At 40.9% G+C, this 18,596-nt stretch overlaps 2 protein-coding genes across 4 annotated transcripts in view; one reads left to right on the top strand and one right to left on the bottom strand.

The window, feature by feature from the left end:
- Window positions 1–8,133, top strand: part of slc41a1 (solute carrier family 41 member 1) — a 28,378-nt gene extending 20,245 nt beyond the window's left edge. For all 3 annotated transcript variants that reach the window (XM_067588374.1, XM_067588372.1, XM_067588373.1), the window contains 5 exons: window positions 806–953; window positions 1,305–1,384; window positions 1,623–1,757; window positions 2,053–2,201; window positions 3,280–8,133. In XM_067588374.1, coding sequence (XP_067444475.1) covers window positions 806–953; window positions 1,305–1,384; window positions 1,623–1,757; window positions 2,053–2,201; window positions 3,280–3,465 — 698 coding nt within the window. In that variant the 3' untranslated portion in view covers window positions 3,466–8,133. The remainder of the gene's footprint in view (window positions 1–805; window positions 954–1,304; window positions 1,385–1,622; window positions 1,758–2,052; window positions 2,202–3,279) is intronic.
- A 1,441-nt stretch (window positions 8,134–9,574) lies between these two features.
- Window positions 9,575–17,804, bottom strand: si:ch211-112f3.4 (EF-hand and coiled-coil domain-containing protein 1). Its single transcript, XM_067588371.1, has 9 exons — window positions 16,955–17,804; window positions 15,421–15,862; window positions 15,171–15,305; window positions 12,944–13,020; window positions 12,471–12,612; window positions 11,601–11,754; window positions 10,392–10,508; window positions 10,056–10,125; window positions 9,575–9,956 (listed from the first exon to the last, which is right to left on the bottom strand). The coding sequence occupies exons 1-9, from the start codon at window positions 17,556–17,558 to the stop codon at window positions 9,787–9,789; spliced, it is 1,911 nt and encodes a 636-aa protein (XP_067444472.1). The 5' UTR covers window positions 17,559–17,804; the 3' UTR covers window positions 9,575–9,786.
- Window positions 17,805–18,596: the final 792 nt, after the last annotated feature.

Here is an 18,596-nt window from a genome sequence, read left to right as displayed (position 1 = left end):
TTTGCAGTCTTACTCAATTTAAATACCACAGTGCGGTATTATATTGAGCTTATTTGGGTTATTTTGGCTCAAAAACACAGCGGTCGTCTGGGTGTATGTACACAGTCTGTCTACTTAAATGTTTTGTTTGTGGTGGATCAGTTCTCCTGTTGTGTCCATGTAGCAGTAATACTGCCTCCTAGAGGATAGACCAGGGACTTACTGTCAGTCCAACCACAGTCCTGTTCAGTTACACTATATTCCTTTCACTTAAAACTGTTTTTGTATTATAGTCAAGATTCAAAAGTTTTTACCTGGTGCTTTTATATTAGACTTAAGTCATTTGAAGCTCTCATACGTAAATTTTTACATTGTTCTTATATTACATTATTATGTTATGTATCAAATTATTTATTTTTATTTTCATAAAATCTGGACAATTACTAGACAAATGAGATTTCATTCTCGGCTTCAGTGCTACATTTTCCATTGCATGACACAAAGTGTAATTTGGCAGGAAATCTACTGCTTTTCTTTGCAAGAAACAACAGGAATTATGGGACATGTAGTCCTACTTTTGAGGTACACTAATACTGACAAATACCACTGCTGTGGGGTACGGATTTCCAATTATCCTGACCATGACTTCATTTTTTTGCTGCTGATTATACATGGAAATTGCAAGGTGACGTTAAAATGACTCACAGCACAAAACAGAAACATCAAATGATTACAGATGAAGTATATAGTAAGAGTGCATCTAAAGAAATTATCCACAATTTTCTTTGTTCAGTGTGTAAATCCACCTTCTGTTCTTCCTATACAGAGTTCAACGACTATGCCAACCCGCTGGTGTGTGCAGTGTTTGTGGCGTTGTGCCCCCTATGGGTGCTGATAGCCAGGAAGATCCCATCCACCAGAGAAGTTCTCTACTCCGGCTGGGAGCCCGTTATCATCGCCATGGCCATCAGCAGGTAGATCACACAGGGATCTATTCATGTTATTTACCTTTATGAAATCAGAAGTCACAGAACTCAGACATTCAGGCTTTAACAAACTATTCCACTGCTTATCAACATACTGTATGTCAGTTATGCAAACTAAGGTATTTTCAAAAATACCACAAGTAAAAAAACAATGTTTTTGCATTTATGTAAAATATCATATATATGTTATACTTCATACAAGTAAACAAAATCTACACATCATTTCCTGCAGATGTCCCAGGTTCTTTATTGTGTGATGGATCTAATGTATTTCCTGTGTATAGATGACATTCAATGGAAAACAGTGGTTGCAGTTATTCACTCTTGTCTGTCTTTTAGTGTTGGTGGTCTGATCCTTGACAAGACTGTCACCAACCCCAACTATGTCGGCATGGCTGTCTTTACTCCAGTCATCAACGGTGAGTAGATTTTAGATTTAGATGAAACTTTAATGATGTCTTTGGGGAAAGTGGCCACAGCAGCAGAGAACATAATAAGCTACAGAAAGAAAATCTGTCCTAGTAGTAAAATTTGTATTTATAGCTGTTCATGTTGTTTATTTCACATTCAAAAATAAAAAACAGCCAGAATTGGAACTTGTATTAACAATATTTTCCATGTTTTCACCCTGTGTGTGTGTGTGTGTGTGTGTGCCAGGTGTGGGAGGTAACCTGGTCGCAGTTCAGGCCAGTCGTATCTCCACCTATCTGCACATGAATGGTCTACCCATGGGGGATCCGAACCCCACCCCCAGGAAGTGCCCCACACCCTGCACCTCATTCTTCGGCTCCAGTAAGTTTCTGGGTGGCTGCGGAATGTTCCGCCGTTTTTCTCCCTGTTTTATCTCATAAAAACAGATCTTTCCATGAGTGGCATGACTGATTGAGTTTAGCAAAAACCACAGTGGATATTAACAGTGAACCATTTGATTTAATGTAAATTGTGTTGCTGAATGAAGCTTTAAAGTAAAAAAACACAACCTTAGTTTATCTCAAATGCAGAATTAATTCAGTTACATCTTATCAAATTCCTTTTTTGAAGTAAAGGTATTTGACATGTTAAAAAGTAATCCCTGTCTCTCCTCCAGGTGTGAACTCTCGTTCAGCTCGTGTGCTCTTCCTGCTGGTTGCCCCAGGTCACCTAGTTTTCCTCTACACCATCAACTCCCTGAGGGGAGGACACACCACCCTGACACCCATCTTCATCACCTTTTACCTGGCTGCTGCACTACTGCAGGTACATACACATACACACACACACTTACCTTTGGTTCCTTACTTGCAGGTCAGAATCGTTGCATTGTGGGTGATGTAGGTTCCATGTTTTGACAAGAAAAAGGAATGCATGGAATAAAAGAGATGATTTCTCTGATTCTGCTGCATCAATTTTGATATTAGAAAAAAAACTGTTTAAAGAACCTGCTTATACTCATAATATGCAAGTTAGGTCCCAGTGAGGTTAAAATTGGTTGAGTAGCATCTCAGGATGAAGCTCCGTAGGCATTTCTGTCAGTAGCCTCTATTGCATTTAGCTAGCCATGAAGTTGAACATGCTTCAGTAAATTCTCCCCCCCTGAATGCAACCTATGAGGTAACGTTAGTGCTTCTTACAGTGCCATGTCGGGCAGACAATAAGCTCCTTAAACCAAATGATTGCAGTGCTTTAAAGAAAGACTGTATAATTTTTCCTGAACTATGGTCACTGTGGCCACAAGTGACAATTATGGGATAATGGTAAATGCTAAAACATAGTATAACAGTAGCACAGATAATAGTCGACAAGTTGCTGAACAGGCTCACTAATGTCAGTTACATGGCAGTTGCGAACTTAAGTTTGTTAACAATAGGTATCATTAGCCACCATGGGCTACTGGTCATACCAAAACAAGTAAGGTTGTAGCAGCAAAGTGTATTGAATTGAGCAAGGCTGAGTTATAGTGTATGGTTCAACTTTTCATCAGTAAGAGGAATACTTATGTTATTTCCTCTTTCAAAAGTTAATGATATAGTATTGCTTCAAATAGCATGCATTTTTCCAGTTTTTTTGCAGAAAATTTCTAAGGATGTAAAAGAATGGCTAGAACTTGCAAACGTTATGGGATTGTTTTTATTTGCATTAATTCTTCTGATTGCAAGATCGTGAACTCTGGAAGGAACTGTTTTATAGGTTATAAGCTCACAATCTGCATTCAGAGACGTTCCCTCAAAACTGACCTGTCTGCATAGTCAGTAATATGAATCTCTCATTCATTAGCTTTCTGAGAAGATTAAAGCCTCTGTGGATCCTTTACATAATGTCTCCTGTTGTCCTGTAGGTGATCATCCTCCTCTACCTGGCAGACTGGATGGTGCACTGGATGTGGGGCCGCGGGATGGACCCTGACAACTTCTCCATCCCCTACCTGACTGCTCTGGGTGACCTGCTAGGAACCGGCTTCCTCGCCCTCTGCTTCCACATGCGCTGGTTCATCGGGGACAGAGACAGCAACGCGGGCAACTGAATGCACGCACAGACACACACACACACGCACGCACACACACACACACACAAAAAATCACATTCGCTTGCACGCACGGACAGTGACAAATATCACCTGTATGCCTGAACCTGATCTGAAACTGGACAACATTTAAAATGAAAGGGCTAATCTCCTGAAGGACTCTGATTGACAGTATAATGCTCTTGTAGGGCAGTAGTGTTTCATCTTCAGGATATCAGGACACTGATGCACCACAGCAGCAACCCAGAACCACAGCAGTATCTACGTTTCACCTTAGAAAGGATGGAAACACACATATCTCCACCTCTACCACTGAACAAAACTTTACCTATGATGGATCCAACCCCACAGACTCCACTTCTCCTCCTTTATTTTACTTAATAACAGAGTCCTACTACTTTTGTTATATTGACAATGATTATTATTGTTGGTGAATAATGCATTTGATATGAATCGATATCTGTTCGATGTGAGGGGCCAGTCCTCATTATTTTCAATGGGGACACTAGCCCTCCTGTTTGTAAAGATCAACTTTTAACACTTGAAACCAAGACAACAAAAACACAGAAAAAAAAATACACCCAAACATGCCTAGAATGCTTAATCACCAAGTGCTATGTCATATATACAGAATGAATATTCTATGAATTGCAAATCTAATATGTCTCATTTCTTTAGTAGAGTGCATAGGGCTGCTGTAGCTGTTCTCTCTGTTTTGCTTTGGCCTTGCGACAGCAGGAAACAGGGTTGAGGGGTGTTACTACAGGGGACTGGACCACAAACGTAACAACCTAAATCCCTTTTTGGCGCAGCTCACATCAGCGGGTGGTTTAATTTGAGTTGGAACAGGGACAGGAAATCAAGGTTGGAATTCCCGCCCTTTGAGAATTTAGAAGATCAGACCTGAGGTCAGATGGCAGTCCAACAAACGCTTACGTCAACCACTACAGGAACGGATTTACCTCTGATGTTGGCAGTTGAGAATCGCCTATTAAAGCCTATTTAAAAGTTTCTATTAATAAGGATTGTGTGTTCATTCACACAATAGCCTGTCTTTTATCCTTTAAACTTCCTTTAGAGTCCACAAAGGTCACGCTACTTCCATTTTTTTGGCCCAATCTACTAAATACTGGCATTCTGAAATGTCCGGAGTCAGAAACAGAAACGGTGGAAAATAGTATGTCGAAAATGGCCAGACAACTGTCGGTTAGGAATGTGTCACTGTACCTGACACACAAAAACCCACACCTCACTGTTGCAACACACTGTGGGGTTTTTTGTGGACACTAGGAGGTTAGAGAGGTCTTATTTTGCTGCGGGCTGTTCCAGGTGAGAATAGCACCAGTCCCCCTGTCTGAAACCATCTTCCAACTCTCTACTGGAGCAGGCTAGTTGTTGTTGTTGTTTTGTTGCCCAAGCAAGGCTTACAGTAAGTGACAAGAGGCTCAACATGCTGCCACGCACTGGAACAACCCTGCAGAGCTCAGCCAACTGAACGGCATTGTGTTCACACATGGTGTGAAAGTGTGTTAAGTGGCCTTAGCCAGGATGTGCTCACCGGAGTTCAACTGATACAGATGAAAGGTTGAAATGATCGCTGATAATTTGTGTGGATATTTGATATCTTTATATCTATGATTTGACCATTTTGATTCTCACAAAGCATTTAGGACAAAGTTGAACTCTAAATTTGAGGTTGGTTAACAGTCACATTATCTGACCAGAGGAAGTTGTGGTAAACCTTTAAAGTATCCAGTGTTGCTTTTTATTCAAAGATCAGTGTAGTTCTTGAAGCTGTCTGAGGGCCCAGTCAACCAGCACTGATAAAGGCCCGGTCACACCAGTGTTCAAAACAGCAACATTCGCAGTAAAATCAGTTCACTCAAGTGGAATCAACACAATCAGTGGATTCGCTTGCAGGGGCGCAATTGTTTTTGTCAAGCCGTCTTGAAAGTGTTGACCTTTGAGGGAATAGAGAGTCCAAAATGGAGGAAGCTACCATTAGCTGTGTTGCACCATCCACTTTTACTTAACCTCAGTTAGAGTATAAACAGCTTCACAAAAGAGGAATGTTTTGCAGACCATTAACAGACAGGAGTTGATGGAAGAATAGGTCTTTTGAATAAACCTCATGAATTTATTGTCCTGTTAGTGACCAAGCTAAAGAGATTGTTAACTGACAGTTGGAGAGCTTTTATCTCCCTTAAGTAACTCTTTATTTAATAGAATTATCTATAATGCTGGTAACAAAACGCCAAGGTGAATTAAGTGGACCAGTACAGAGAAAATTGAAAGAAACTATGTGTAAGAGCTATTGTGACTTACTTGTCCTAGTATGTTTCCGGTTAGCCAGCATTATCTGCACAGGCCACATACCTTTCGTGTTGACTTCAAATCTGATGAACTTTGGCATGATGCTTTTGGACAGTAGTGTAGCGACAGGGAGGTGCCTGTCATATTAGCCATGTTACACTATCTAATTTCATACGTCTCTGCTCTTCAACAGTCAGCAAGCTTCACCTACTTCTCAAGGATGCACAATTAATTTCACAGTACTAGTTTCTGGTGTGGCTGGGCTGAGGTGGGTTTCATTACAGGATTTTTTTTCAGACGCTGTAGAGTGAGTTCGTGTAAAATTCTCAAAAAATTGTGCTTTTTTTCTCTGATCACACATAAAAATGATAAAATAACTAATAATAACACAGTCATTATATCTGGTTGTGGGGGATTCTGACCGTTATTGGACAATGTTTAATCAAAGGGCTAAATCTTAGTGAGGCACTGATCTAACGTGCCCTTTAACACACATATCTGCCACCTGTCTTTTTGAAACTCAGCTGACCTGAGCTGACTGTTTTTGAGGGCTTACAGGTGAGGAGGAGAATGAAAAGGAAGTTGTGAGTGAAAGAAACTGCAGCCATTTTGACAGACTGTACCGAGTACAGATGTCGGCCCAGAGGCAAAGCCTAGTGTGTTAGGAGTAACATGCATGTGATGCTTGACTTATCTGCCGCTTGTCAGACTTCTGTGTTGTTTCGAAGGGGCCAGCAGAATGCATGTGCAGGGCACATAGTGTGAATGTGCAAAACGTGATTATTTTATTTTAAAAATCTTTTGTTGTGAATGTGACTGATTTTTAAAAATATGTCAGTTATGTTCAAATTGTGATTTTTTTTTTTCTATTCCTTTCCTCCTTTCCCTAATCGTTTTAACTCTTTGTGATTATTGTTTTGTGTCATGAATATCATCAAGAAGACAACCACTGTAAAGATGAAGCAACTACTCCGAGCTGGTCAAATGTACAAAGTACTGTAATCTATAAAACGGACACCAGAGGGCACCGCAGGGATTCTTTTAACTGTACTACTTCTCTGTGCATCTCTGTGTCCTCTGGATTTAAAACAACATATATACGTCCACTCAGTGTGACATTTATTTTGTCTTCTTTTCTACAGCGTTTGACTTGTTGTAAAAGTTGCATCCTTCCATCTGTTCACTCTCAGTCTGTATCCTCCACTCTTACTGACCAGGTGCCAGCATTCTGCCTCTATGTCAATGGAAAGTTGTGAATACTTCTGTCAGGGGGCAGGTAATGCTTTGTCTATTTATTTTTAGGAGCACACAAAGCAAATTGTACATACTATATTTATTCTATATATAAGGTTGTTTATTTTGTCATTTCATTTTGACTCCGTTTCTGTGTCACCATGTTGTTGTCCTTTTTCTCTTCTCCTTTATGTTTTTCTTTTCTTTGCAAAAGGCCAGTAGAGCTTTTTTTGGCGCTTGCCGCAATAGAATGGCGGTGAGGCAAATGAATAGCACGGTGCCTAATACACACTTCACACATATGCACACACACCCTGTTCCACACAGGGAAAGCATACTTATAAGACATAGAATGGCCTTAACCTATCAGAGCCAAGCTCAACTCAGAGTAACCAATCAGGAGCTTGGTTCGCCACAGAGTAGCGTCTCTTTAATTAGCTTTGATTAATAAAAGATGTACAGTGAGTTGATTATGATGTGTAATGTAATAATGACTTTATATGATGCAGTGGTGGAGAGGAGGGCTGGGAGCATCAGTTGCAAGCTTTTGTTCACACATTTTTGCAAAAATGAGGACTTGAAGGCTGAAAGAAACCTCAACAGGTTGGGTTTACAGGGCATCTGAAAAGTCTGGAGTCAAGTTAAGCACCAACAGAAGTAAGATTTCAACCCATAAACACACCCCAGAAACAACAAAAACAAGTGCAGCATGACAAAAATGCAGCGTCATTCCCTCTGATTCCAGAGGTTTCCCCTTGTATTTAACATGCCCAGCCTTTAAAACCCTTCACCCATCTACTGCCTTGTTAACCTCAGTGCTTCAGACCCCCAAGCCCCTCAAACTCACAGGGAACCAGGATGATCCTCAGGCTGCCGACATCCACATCGAGATTGAGCCTTTGATTCAGACACTAAGCTTTGACTTCCACCTGTCACCCTCAGATCTGCTGCATGTAATGATTAATGATGTAAAAACATGTGCAGTGTCACCGGGGCCGAGGTCTTTGCATTCTCTGTGTGTTCTTCTTGTAAAAGCCCTCCCTCTGTGAGGCTGGAGGAAGGCTTTCTCCCTGCAGGACTTTGTAAATTGCTGGAAATAAAGGACTATATTATTTCATATCATTCCTCTCTGGTACTGTCTGTTTCTTCTAAGTGTGCAGATAATCTGATGAGATGTCTGCACCTGAGTTTACTCAGGCTTTGCTCAGGTTATCCTCCATTTAATTTGTAGACCACAGATCTTTAAATGTACAGCAGTAAATCATAACAAACTTGTGACGTTATATAATGTTTTTTACATGCAAACACAGCAATTTGTTTACATTTATCACATTAGACATATCCACATGCCAAGTCCAAATACATAGAAAGCTCCACAGATACAACAAATCACAGAAACTCAGAATAAATCAGAATCAGTAAATCATAAAGGGAAGTATGTAGTAAATAAGTAGTAAACTGAGGGAAATATTGCAGAGATATGGGAAAAAACATGGTGGGACAGCAGGAAACAGAAAAAACAGCTATACTGTATGCTCCCTACATCCTGTGGGTTTAATATGGACTTTTATGAGAAGGACGCCACTTTTTCTTTACATACTTCACATGTGTATTTATATTATTTTTATCCCTCGATCCCTTTTTTATCCTCAGTCCTGTGATATGTTGTACCTGTGGAGCTTCCCATGTATTTTGACCTTGGGAGCTTACAACATGGAATGCTCTGTATGAACAAACACAGATGAGCTCTATTTGATTTACTTATTTGTCACACATTTGTCCTGATGAAGGTAATTCAACTTATTTTGACACTTACTTACATCAAATTAAGACTGCAGAGCCCTCTTCTCTTAAGACTTGATGTCTTTGTCCTTCTTGCACCAGAAGTATTCACATGACTTAACTCATTTTAATCTAATACAGATGAACCAGGCATGAAGGCAGATGTTTGGATGAAACTAAAAGAGCTGGTAGAAAACTTGTAGTCCACATAGTCCACTCACCATGTTATAATGACTAACATCAGGCTCATAGCCAAACTTTTGGTTTCAGTCTTTATCTAATTTCATTTATAATTTAAAAGATTTGGGCTATATTTAAGAGATGAAAATCTGAAATTGTACCAAAAAACTATGAAAATAAATGAATAAATTAAAAAAATGCATTGTATGTTTTGTCTATTTCCCTCCTTTATAATTCCCATTCACTCAAAACACAATTTTACACATTATTAAGTCACTGCCTCAGTGTAGATTTCCCATGTAAAATCCCCAAATTTATATACTGTACAGTCTTTGGTTAGACCTTAAAGTTCATCCACTTACAATGTATATATTTATTGCAACATATGTGTTTCCAGATCCAACTGTGTGTGGCTTTGCAGACATGAAATAGTGTTTGGTCTGACCAGAAAAACACCATGTAGCAGAAACCTGCAGAGTCTGCAGACAGTGAAATAAGACTTTGACCTCCAACAATGATGCTGAAGACAAGATGTTTTATCATGTCTATGTTGTTAAGCACAAAACAAAGAATTGGACAAAAACGTTTAATCAATACAATTAAATAGATACAAAATAGAACACTAGTACATTAAAGAATATAAAATTTACGTTTAAATACATTTAACCAATTTCAAAATCTGGGATATAGAACTGTAGAACTTCTATGGGTGCAAAAATAGCTAAAGAGATAAATGGAGAAACAGAGAAAAGAGCACTTCAGCACTTGTTCCGTACCATTATAGATACTGTAGGTACCACAGTAGTAGCTTAGTTAACAGGAGATGAGCAGAGGGTTGACACTGCTGGTTTGACACCCTGAAGGTGGAACCAGGAGGTTCCCTCCTCTCTCTCCCCCTCCATCATCCTCCTCGTCTGCCAGGAGATCACTGGAGGATAAGCGCATGCACAGGGCGTCGGCTACCTGCAGGACCTGAGATGGAGCTGAGTAGGGAAATAAAAAAGTACAAAGAGAATGCTAAGCAGTGAGCAACACTAAAACATTGAATACCTGGACAACTGAAATATTTAAAACACACCTACCATCTCCACTCCTACTGTACACATCCAGAGTGTCCATCACAATCTTCCCCAGCACCCTGCGGGACACGTTCTAGAGAGAGAAAGAGGGGATTTGGAATTGTTTGGTGCTCTATAATGTTACAATCTGCTGCAAAAAAGAGGAATAATGAGCTAAAATCATGTTGTAAATGTGACTGTTTCTGACTAACTGTCCTGGGTGTAGCCTGCTGCCCAAAGCATCCAACAATACATTACAGTGACCTGGATAAGCAGCAGAAAATCAATGGATGGAATAAACACTAGATGGCACTGTAGAGGTGCATGTGTGTGAGTGAGGTGAATGGTATAAAATGTCACCTTGTTGCGTAGCTGTAGCAGCAATGTCAGAGTGTCTCTGAGTTTTTCCTCCAGTAAAGACAGATGGGTCTTTTCTTTCTCCTCCAGCCTTGTCTTGTCCTCCTCTTCCTCTGTCCTCTGGAAACAGGAGTCAAGTGGGTTTTTAAATCTTTCTTCTGTACTGTACTCCACAAACATCACATTAACATTTTATGACCTTGTCAACACAATAGCCCACTAACAGATTAATGAGCGCAGTCTAAAACTACACATTTCAGAGGGCAAACTAATCACTTGTTACAGTTCCTGAAAAGTTGAGTTTCTGTCAATTCTGTGGACCTAACATGTTTATATCAGCCACGCTGACTGACATGTTAATCAGAGAGAAGAAAGCGATGAAATCAAAATATATAAAGAATTTGCTCTGAGTTTGTCCAGAAAGAAAATAATTGGAAAGGAGTATGGAGTTCAACATTTATGAGATATGACAGCTGCTCTGGAGGCAGAAACATGATGATGGTTGATTTAAAATGGTTGAGGTCAAAGAAATAAACTCAAGTTATTAGCAAGGACATGTGGCCACACATCCTCCTCATCTACGACCACTCCTGACTGTTTTTCTTTTGTTTGTTTTTTTTTGCTAGGCATCAATCAAACTTTAGGTTATCCAGCTAAATTAACCATAATGTACCATAATATGAAACAATGAGGTTCTTTAAAAGAGGACTCCACTGATTTAGCATTACACTCCTATAACATTATTGGACTTGCGAGGTCTGGTAACCTCACTTCTTTCTAACTCCACTAACTCACTTTTTTCTTTTTCTTTTCACACAGCTCCCTCTGGAGACACAAAGGCTTTATATAACTTTTTTCACATATGCGATAGCACTCCCAAACACATGTAAACAGTCTTTGATGTGTAAAATCGACAGTGTTATCTTTAAATGACTAATCTGATAAACCACATTAGTCATTAAAGTGGTGTTCCGGGAACTACGGACTTTACTTGTTTGTTACAGTTTTCTTTGATCAGGCTGCTGCTCAGACAAGAAGAATTTATTCTCTGTTATTAAATTATTATTATTTAATTCTTAATCTGACATTATGCCTCCAGAGCTGTTCTGCCTTCAACAATATTTATAGCCTCAGTCCCCACAAAAACCCATTTGATATGGTTATAAACCAGGCATTTTAATCAAGCTTCTCATTATTGTCTCTTTCACCCACCTTCTCCTCTTCACAGCTTCTGCAGCCTTCTGGATGCTGTTGGTTTGGTTCCTTCCAGCTGCAGTGCTCCCTGCTGTCCTTAGAAGTGCTGATGAGGTTTTTGTCATGCAGGCGGCTCTGAGAGAGCAGCTGATGGACTACGTGCTTCTGACATCTGGAAGAGGAGAGGGGAGAGTTACAGGTGTCTGTGAGTGGATTATTTGGAAAATCTTGGATTTTTGTAAGTTTGCATTTTCTCACTTTTAGCATAATGGTGGTTATATACTGTAGCAGCTAGGATACTGTGGTCCTGTTAACATGTGAGGTGGGAATTGTTTCTGCAATAAAAATGAAAATGCAAAAAAATGCAAATGGATTTCCAGCTTGCTAGGCTGAGAAATGGCTGTAATGAAGTTCAACTATCATATTTGTACATACAATCTCACACATCAAAGAGTATTTTGTTAACCTCAGAGACTAACAGTTATATTTTAATTAATACTTTTGTTCATTCATTGCTCAATCTGCTGTATGTTTCGTTCCAGGGGGCGGTTTCTTCCTCTGCTTCTATCTGCTGGGAATGAACAGTTGAAGGCTGAATCATAGCTTCGCCTTTGATATTTCCACACCTGCTGGGAATGAGCAGTTGAGGAGCTTCTCACACCAGAATTAAACAAAGGAAAAGTGTCACACAGTGTACATAGTCATATCATAAAAGTATAAATTTCCATCACACGTTAGCACAGAGAGATAAAGGTATCTACTGGATATCCGGGGATGATTTGGTACTAATACTACATATCCTGATGAGGTCATCAGTTTACAAAACAACCAAAAACTAAGAATAGTCCTTTACGGTTAAGTAGTAATATGTGTTAGAAATCAGCTAACCCTTTGCCACAGCTGTGCAGTCGGCTGATGTGCTTCTTCACCTCCAACAGGCAGCACTGTCCTTCCTCCCTCATCCCCTTGTCATCCTCCTCTTCATCAGAAGCAGCTCTCCCCTCCACTGCTCTCTGCAGACACTCTGCGTCTGCAAACAAACCAACTTTTTGCCTTTGCTCTTCAACGACAACTTAGTGTACAAGACTCCTCACATGTGCACCGGTGTAGATTGGTATTTTGTTAAAAAATATTAGCAGTGGTTTAATGTTCTGTTGCAAAGCATTAGTGAATGAAAAATGTTCTGTGTCTCCTACTGCAAAGCTTGAAATATATCAGTCACCCATGACAAACATGCCGAATATGAGCAAATGTGTGTTGCAACAAGTGTTGCAAAATGTTGCGCACTATTGGGAGAAAAACTATAGTTCACACTCCTGAGCTGTGATTAGCAGTCATTAATCAGTTTTCCAATCACTCACCTGTCTTGCTGCAGGTCTCTTCTCCGACTGAGTAAGTATGTTGACGGGCAGGGTCAGGGATGCAGGTGCAGAGGGATCTGAGGGTGGTAAAGGTAGAAAATATTCCTTAAATATCTTGCCAATTATCTAATACTTTGAACCAATTTTCCTTCATTGATGCATGTGTGTGTACTCCCTTTAGCTCGATTTGCAGGCTCGGGCCTGTCTGATGAAAGCGTTCCCTTTTTCATGCTGCTAGCGCAGATGAAGGCTTTTTATGTAACACCCCAGCTTTGTTCTTTATTTTGGCTACCGTCTCATAATAACACACACACATACAGCCTGTCCTACAGGAGAAAACCGGTGATGTTTCAGATCAGATTTCAAATCCACTTATCAAATTCGAATCCTTTCGAATCCCTTATCAAATCTTATTAGGTTTACCTTTCAACATTTGCAGGTAGCTAAGGGTTAGAATAACTACAACTCAAATATGTCTACTCACTGTTTGTTGGCAGAAACACAACGGTTTTTAATGGCAGCCTAATAAACGTTCACAACCTGTAGCTACAATCTGAAAATTAGATGAGCAGCATGAGACATGAAGTATTAATTAAATGTATCTGACACATTTAATTAGCATCTCTAGCCCGCAGTGCTTCAGAATTATGAAACTCATCAGATTCAAATGTTGACATGATAAATGATGAGTCAAAGTTTAAATGGGAGATTTTTAAAGTGACTGAGGTGATCAGCTGATCATGAGTCTCCACTCTGTGACGGTTGTTCAGTGGTGTTACAGAGTGATGTGTCTCTTCACTCACAAACAATCTTTGTCTGAATACAGACACCAGCTGCAGAGAGCACATTAATCGGACAACATGCTAACTTTTTATTTTAGTTGTTACAGAATCAACTAATTAGCAACAGCTGATCTAATCTGCTGGTGATGTCTGTCATTTTAACCAGAGACAGCGACAGTTGGCTAAAAATGAAGCCTGCTACCTATGTGCTTTCCATTTGCTCTTTGCTAATAAAAGCATGAAGAGCTTCATTAGCATCAGAGCTCAACAAATACAGGTATTTTGCTGTGAACTGGACCCAGAATGGAACGGCTGTCAGAACCCATCCCTAACTGAGAAACATGTCAGACTACAAAGCAGTCATAGCTTGTAGTTTTTTCTGTATGATGTGCAAAGGTGATGCGGCAAGAGAGGCCAGAGACAAACTTCTGACTGGTGACCAACCATGGTGTCTGAAGCGTCACAGAGTATGTTGTAGATGTTGACAAACTAGGCAGGAGAAGGTAAAATATTCAAACATGCTAATCTTTCCATCTGAGCCTTGTGGGGCATCCTACATTTAGAATCAGCTGTCTTCCACGACACACTACATGAGATTAAATTCTACAACTTTCTGTTGGATCAGGCCATTTTCAGGCTAATATAATGTATTCTGATCCCGTCCTGAGACCGCCCTGTGATGGAAAGCTAATTTAGTCGTTGAAACACACACTGGGTGCTGTTATGTGTTTACCCTTTCTAATCTGTTAGTAAGAATATAATCTGCCACTTGTCGTATCATGTTTTGCACATTAAAACGTACCAACTCAAGCTCTTGATCTGAATGACATATATTGAATTCAACACACTCTGAAGTGACTTTAATTCCTTCCAGATTCTAAATATGTGGCTCTTTAGCTGCTTAATACTATGTTCACCAGCTAGTTGCTAACTTTGTCTGTCAGCCGTTTGTTGCTGGGTGCTCAAACATCTGCCTGCAGCTTCACACAAGGTTGATGAGAGCGGTGAGAGTGAACCAAAACAGTAAAGGCTGTAAAACCAAAACAACAAGCTGAAAGATGCCAGAAACAAGCTGTAGAGTTGAGGGGAGGTTTTGACTATTTTAATATTTGTTTCTTTTATGTCAAATGTTTCTTTGGCATTCTTCAGTGCAGGTTTGAACTATCTCTGATGCATTGTGGGTGTAAATGAGTCGAATCTGAGCACAATCTGGTCACTGTGCAGGTTTAGACAGAGAGTCTTTGTTAAACATTAATGCAGTGGTATTTGTTGGAAACCACATTAACTCCATCTGCTTTTATCTCAACACTCCGATTCTGATTGAGTGTAACTTAACCTGTTGGTTTTAGTGTATTGAATTTCAAATCAGTAGAGCACAGAGGCAAATGATGTGTAAATAGATGCACAAACACACTCCTGCATGAGACCGCACACAGTGTTTGTACCTGTACTGGTGCAGCTCAGTCTCCAGCTGGGTGATCCTGGACTGGAGCTGCGGCACAGACTGGGCCTGTTCCTGGATCATCCGAACCCTCTGAAGCCCCAAGCTCAGAGCCTCCCTGGCCTCCTCCGCTCGCCTCCTGATGGAGACCATCCGAGATCATCAAACCATTTCTCTAATATGTATACATTCTGCCATTCGAACATCATCCAGTCAACTTTATGAAACTCTCTGTAATAAATGCTAACTCCAACCTGATCTGAGCGTTCTCCTTCCTCAGTGCAGACTCCACCCCCTGCAGCTTGCGAACCTCCTGGTATGCCCATCGCACCTCCTCCTCTAAACGTTCATTAAATTTGATGGCCTCCTCCAGCTGCCCATCACGTGAGGAGCGGATCAGCTTCAGCTCCCTTAAAAGGGGGTCTCTCATATCCCGTCTCCTCACCAACCTCCTCACCCCGTCTCCTCCAGCAGCACTCAGCTGTCCTTTAATTCTGAGAGTTGGCACCAGTTTTCCCTGTACGAGGGTGATGGAAGTTGTAGGAGTTGAAACAGTGGATTTAAAACCGGAGGGAGAGGGGAGGGTGCGGCTCCTCTCCCGTCGAAGGGCCACCTCCAGGGCCAGGCAGCGAGCATCGCTCCCCTGCAGCGCCGAGCGGAGGTCCTCCACCAACTCCCTCAGAGCTGCTGCCTCCTCTGGAGAAGAAAGAGACTGTTAAACTTGTGGTGAAAGTGAAACCAAATCACTGCTCATCTCAAGTATGTATGTTTTTTCTAGGATAAATATTGAGTTAAACACAATAACACAGAACAGGATCAGACTTTAAATGAGAGCAAATTCTCTGTGCTCTGACGTTTATGTCCCCGCTGTAATACTTCAATAAACCATCAGTGGTTAACTTAAGTATTTTATATTATTTTTTCAGTGACACTAAGTACATTTACTCAAGTACTACACACAAGTACTGTACAAGTTTGAGGCATTTATGCTTCACTTGTTTATGCTACTTTATACTTCCACTCAATTTAGAGGGAAATATTGCATTTTAAACTCCACGTCAGTTATCTGGCAGCTGTAGTAACTGGTTATTAATTTACATACAAAACATATGGTGATAGTATGTAGTGACAAAAACACCATAATGTAGATTACAGAGTAATTTTTCTATGTTGAATACTTTCACATAAGTGACCTTTTGACTGCAGGGATTTTACTTGTAATGGAGCCTTTCAAACGTATTATGCTGCTACTTTTACTTTAGTAAATGATCTGAATTCATCCTCCACCACTGTGCTTTTCAGAGCATGTGATACTGCACTGCAGTAGAGCAGATGGAGCAGGAGATGGAGGAGGAGAATAAATCAGGAGTGGAACTGAAATAAAGTGGAGAAAGTAACGTGTTGCTAAAGATAAAAAAAGAAATAAGTTTCTGTATTTGATTCGAGTATTAATTCTTTCCTCCACCCTCTACACACTGTCTCAAGACAACTGATACTGCTCTGTGTATCTCTAATCAGTGAATAACGAGTAGATTACAGGTAGGCAGTCAAATTAGTTTATGAATAAGAAGAACACGACTATTATCTTTTACAACTAGGGTGTAACCCAGAGTCCACGGTCCAAAATTGCAAGTGGGCCACAATAAGTTCCAGGCTACAGCTAGAATAAGGTAGCAACAGAATCATCCCTGAACAATGTCCTATTATAATGAGTGATATTTTAACCCTCAATGTTTTGTGAGGCATTTAAATACAGTAAGACATACAGTATAAAACATACATCAGTACCTGACTCACGGTCTTCTGTGGTTCGACCTTTAATAAATCTGTGAACTGGTCCATTCTGATCCCTCGTAAGATCAAAACTGACACATTTTCTCCGCCTGACTCGCGGCCACCGGAGCCGGATCTGTCGCTCCACCAGCTCCGTGTCCTCAGTAACGGGCAGTCGCCAGGCACAGTCCCCGGTGCCTTTGCGTGTACTGCGCACACGGAAATACCCACACAGACGCGAGTGGAAGTCTTTAAAGGACAGCTGGCAGGGCAACCCAGAACATACATCCCTAAACTCTTCGTCCTCTTCATCTTTATCTACATCTCCAGTTTCTCCATCCACAGTCCTCTTTCCTTTCTCGGCTCCGGTGAGCCCCAGCACGGCGCAGAGCGCAGTGAAATCCTCCGCCGACACCGTATCGTCCCGGTTGGTGTAAGCAAGGTGGTGGAAGACCTCCTGCAGGTATTGGTCTATTCCAGTGGCCAAGACGACGATTTCGTTTTCCACGCCGGGATCGGGGCAGTGGTGATGGGCCAGTGCGCTCCGTAGCCACTCGCTTTTACGCGCTGCTCGCGGCGAAGGCTGGACGCACTGCAGAGCCGATGCGGCGCGCTCCATGACTGTACATAAATGGACTTTCTCCTCTAGATGTTACCAAATAAAAATCCGGTCACAGGAATTAGCACCGGATATGGTTTCAATCTTGAATTAAACTGAAACGCTTTCCGCTGGGCTGCAGCGTAATTCTCTGGTAACCTCACCTTAGATTCCTTTCCGGCGCATCAAGTCTAGATCTGATCCCCTCGGGTGAAAAAAAGTCCCAATCCACCAACTCCACCCTTTTTGTGCACACACTCCAACCGCATGTGTGTGTGTGTGTGTGTGTGTGTGTGTGTGTGTGTGTGTGTGTGTGTGTGTGTGTGTGTGTGTGTGTGACTGTACAGTACCAATGAAGTGTTTTTCACAGTGAAGTGAGGCCAATGTTGGCGCTGTGGTCGCTTGACATTACAAAAAGTGGATCACAGCTTTCCAAGCTCAGTATTTACTGATACTGACATATCAAGTGTTGCCACAAAATACTGTAGTCTACAAACCATATCTCTCTCAACGTTCCTCCACAGATAGTACTGAGCAATCCATCTTGTCTGATAAATGATCATCAGATGAAATGTAATGTAATGCCCAGTAAGATGTTGCTTATATAAGTGGGTTTGCAGGTTTTGGAGATAAATGATATCATCTGCAGGGATTTAGGGCTTTGCTGAAATGTGACATAAACAAACCATAACAGTCCTGAATGAGTCATGGTGGGTTTCAATTTGCACCTTAACCAGAATGAAGCTTAAGTGGAGCTGACTCACTACCTGTGTGGCAGCAGCAACAAAAAAAAGTAAAATGACTCCTGATATTTAATCTGACTCCATCCATCGCCACAAACATACAGTCACTTGAAAGTCAAATGTGATTTTTTTTTTTCCAAGGAAACTGAGCAACTCCCAGCGGAAATACCTTTCCCCACCCTGACCTCACCACTTGTCACACACCTGACAGCCTAAACAAAGACAGCATCTTAGTTTCACTCACCTAGGCATGACTAGACCATAATTACACCACATGAATAACCCTCCACTGGTACACTTAAATATCGTGTTACAC

This window comes from Thunnus thynnus, chromosome 4 (assembly GCF_963924715.1).
Source record: "Thunnus thynnus chromosome 4, fThuThy2.1, whole genome shotgun sequence".
In the NCBI taxonomy this organism is placed as follows: Eukaryota; Metazoa; Chordata; class Actinopteri; order Scombriformes; family Scombridae; genus Thunnus; species Thunnus thynnus.
This window is presented reverse-complemented; position numbering and strand designations above follow the sequence as displayed.

Bases quoted from the DNA above. Each gene is read 5' to 3' on its own strand.
- si:ch211-112f3.4 (XM_067588371.1), bottom strand. From the start codon at position 17,558: ATGGAGCGCGCCGCATCGGCTCTGCAGTGCGTCCAGCCTTCGCCGCGA. The intron at 15,863-16,954 runs GTACTGATGTAT...TTTCTTCTCCAG, and splicing joins CACAGAAGACCGTGAGTCAG to AGGAGGCAGCAGCTCTGAGG. The intron at 12,613-12,943 runs GTGAGTGATTGG...GTTTGTTTGCAG, and splicing joins AGAGACCTGCAGCAAGACAG to ACGCAGAGTGTCTGCAGAGA.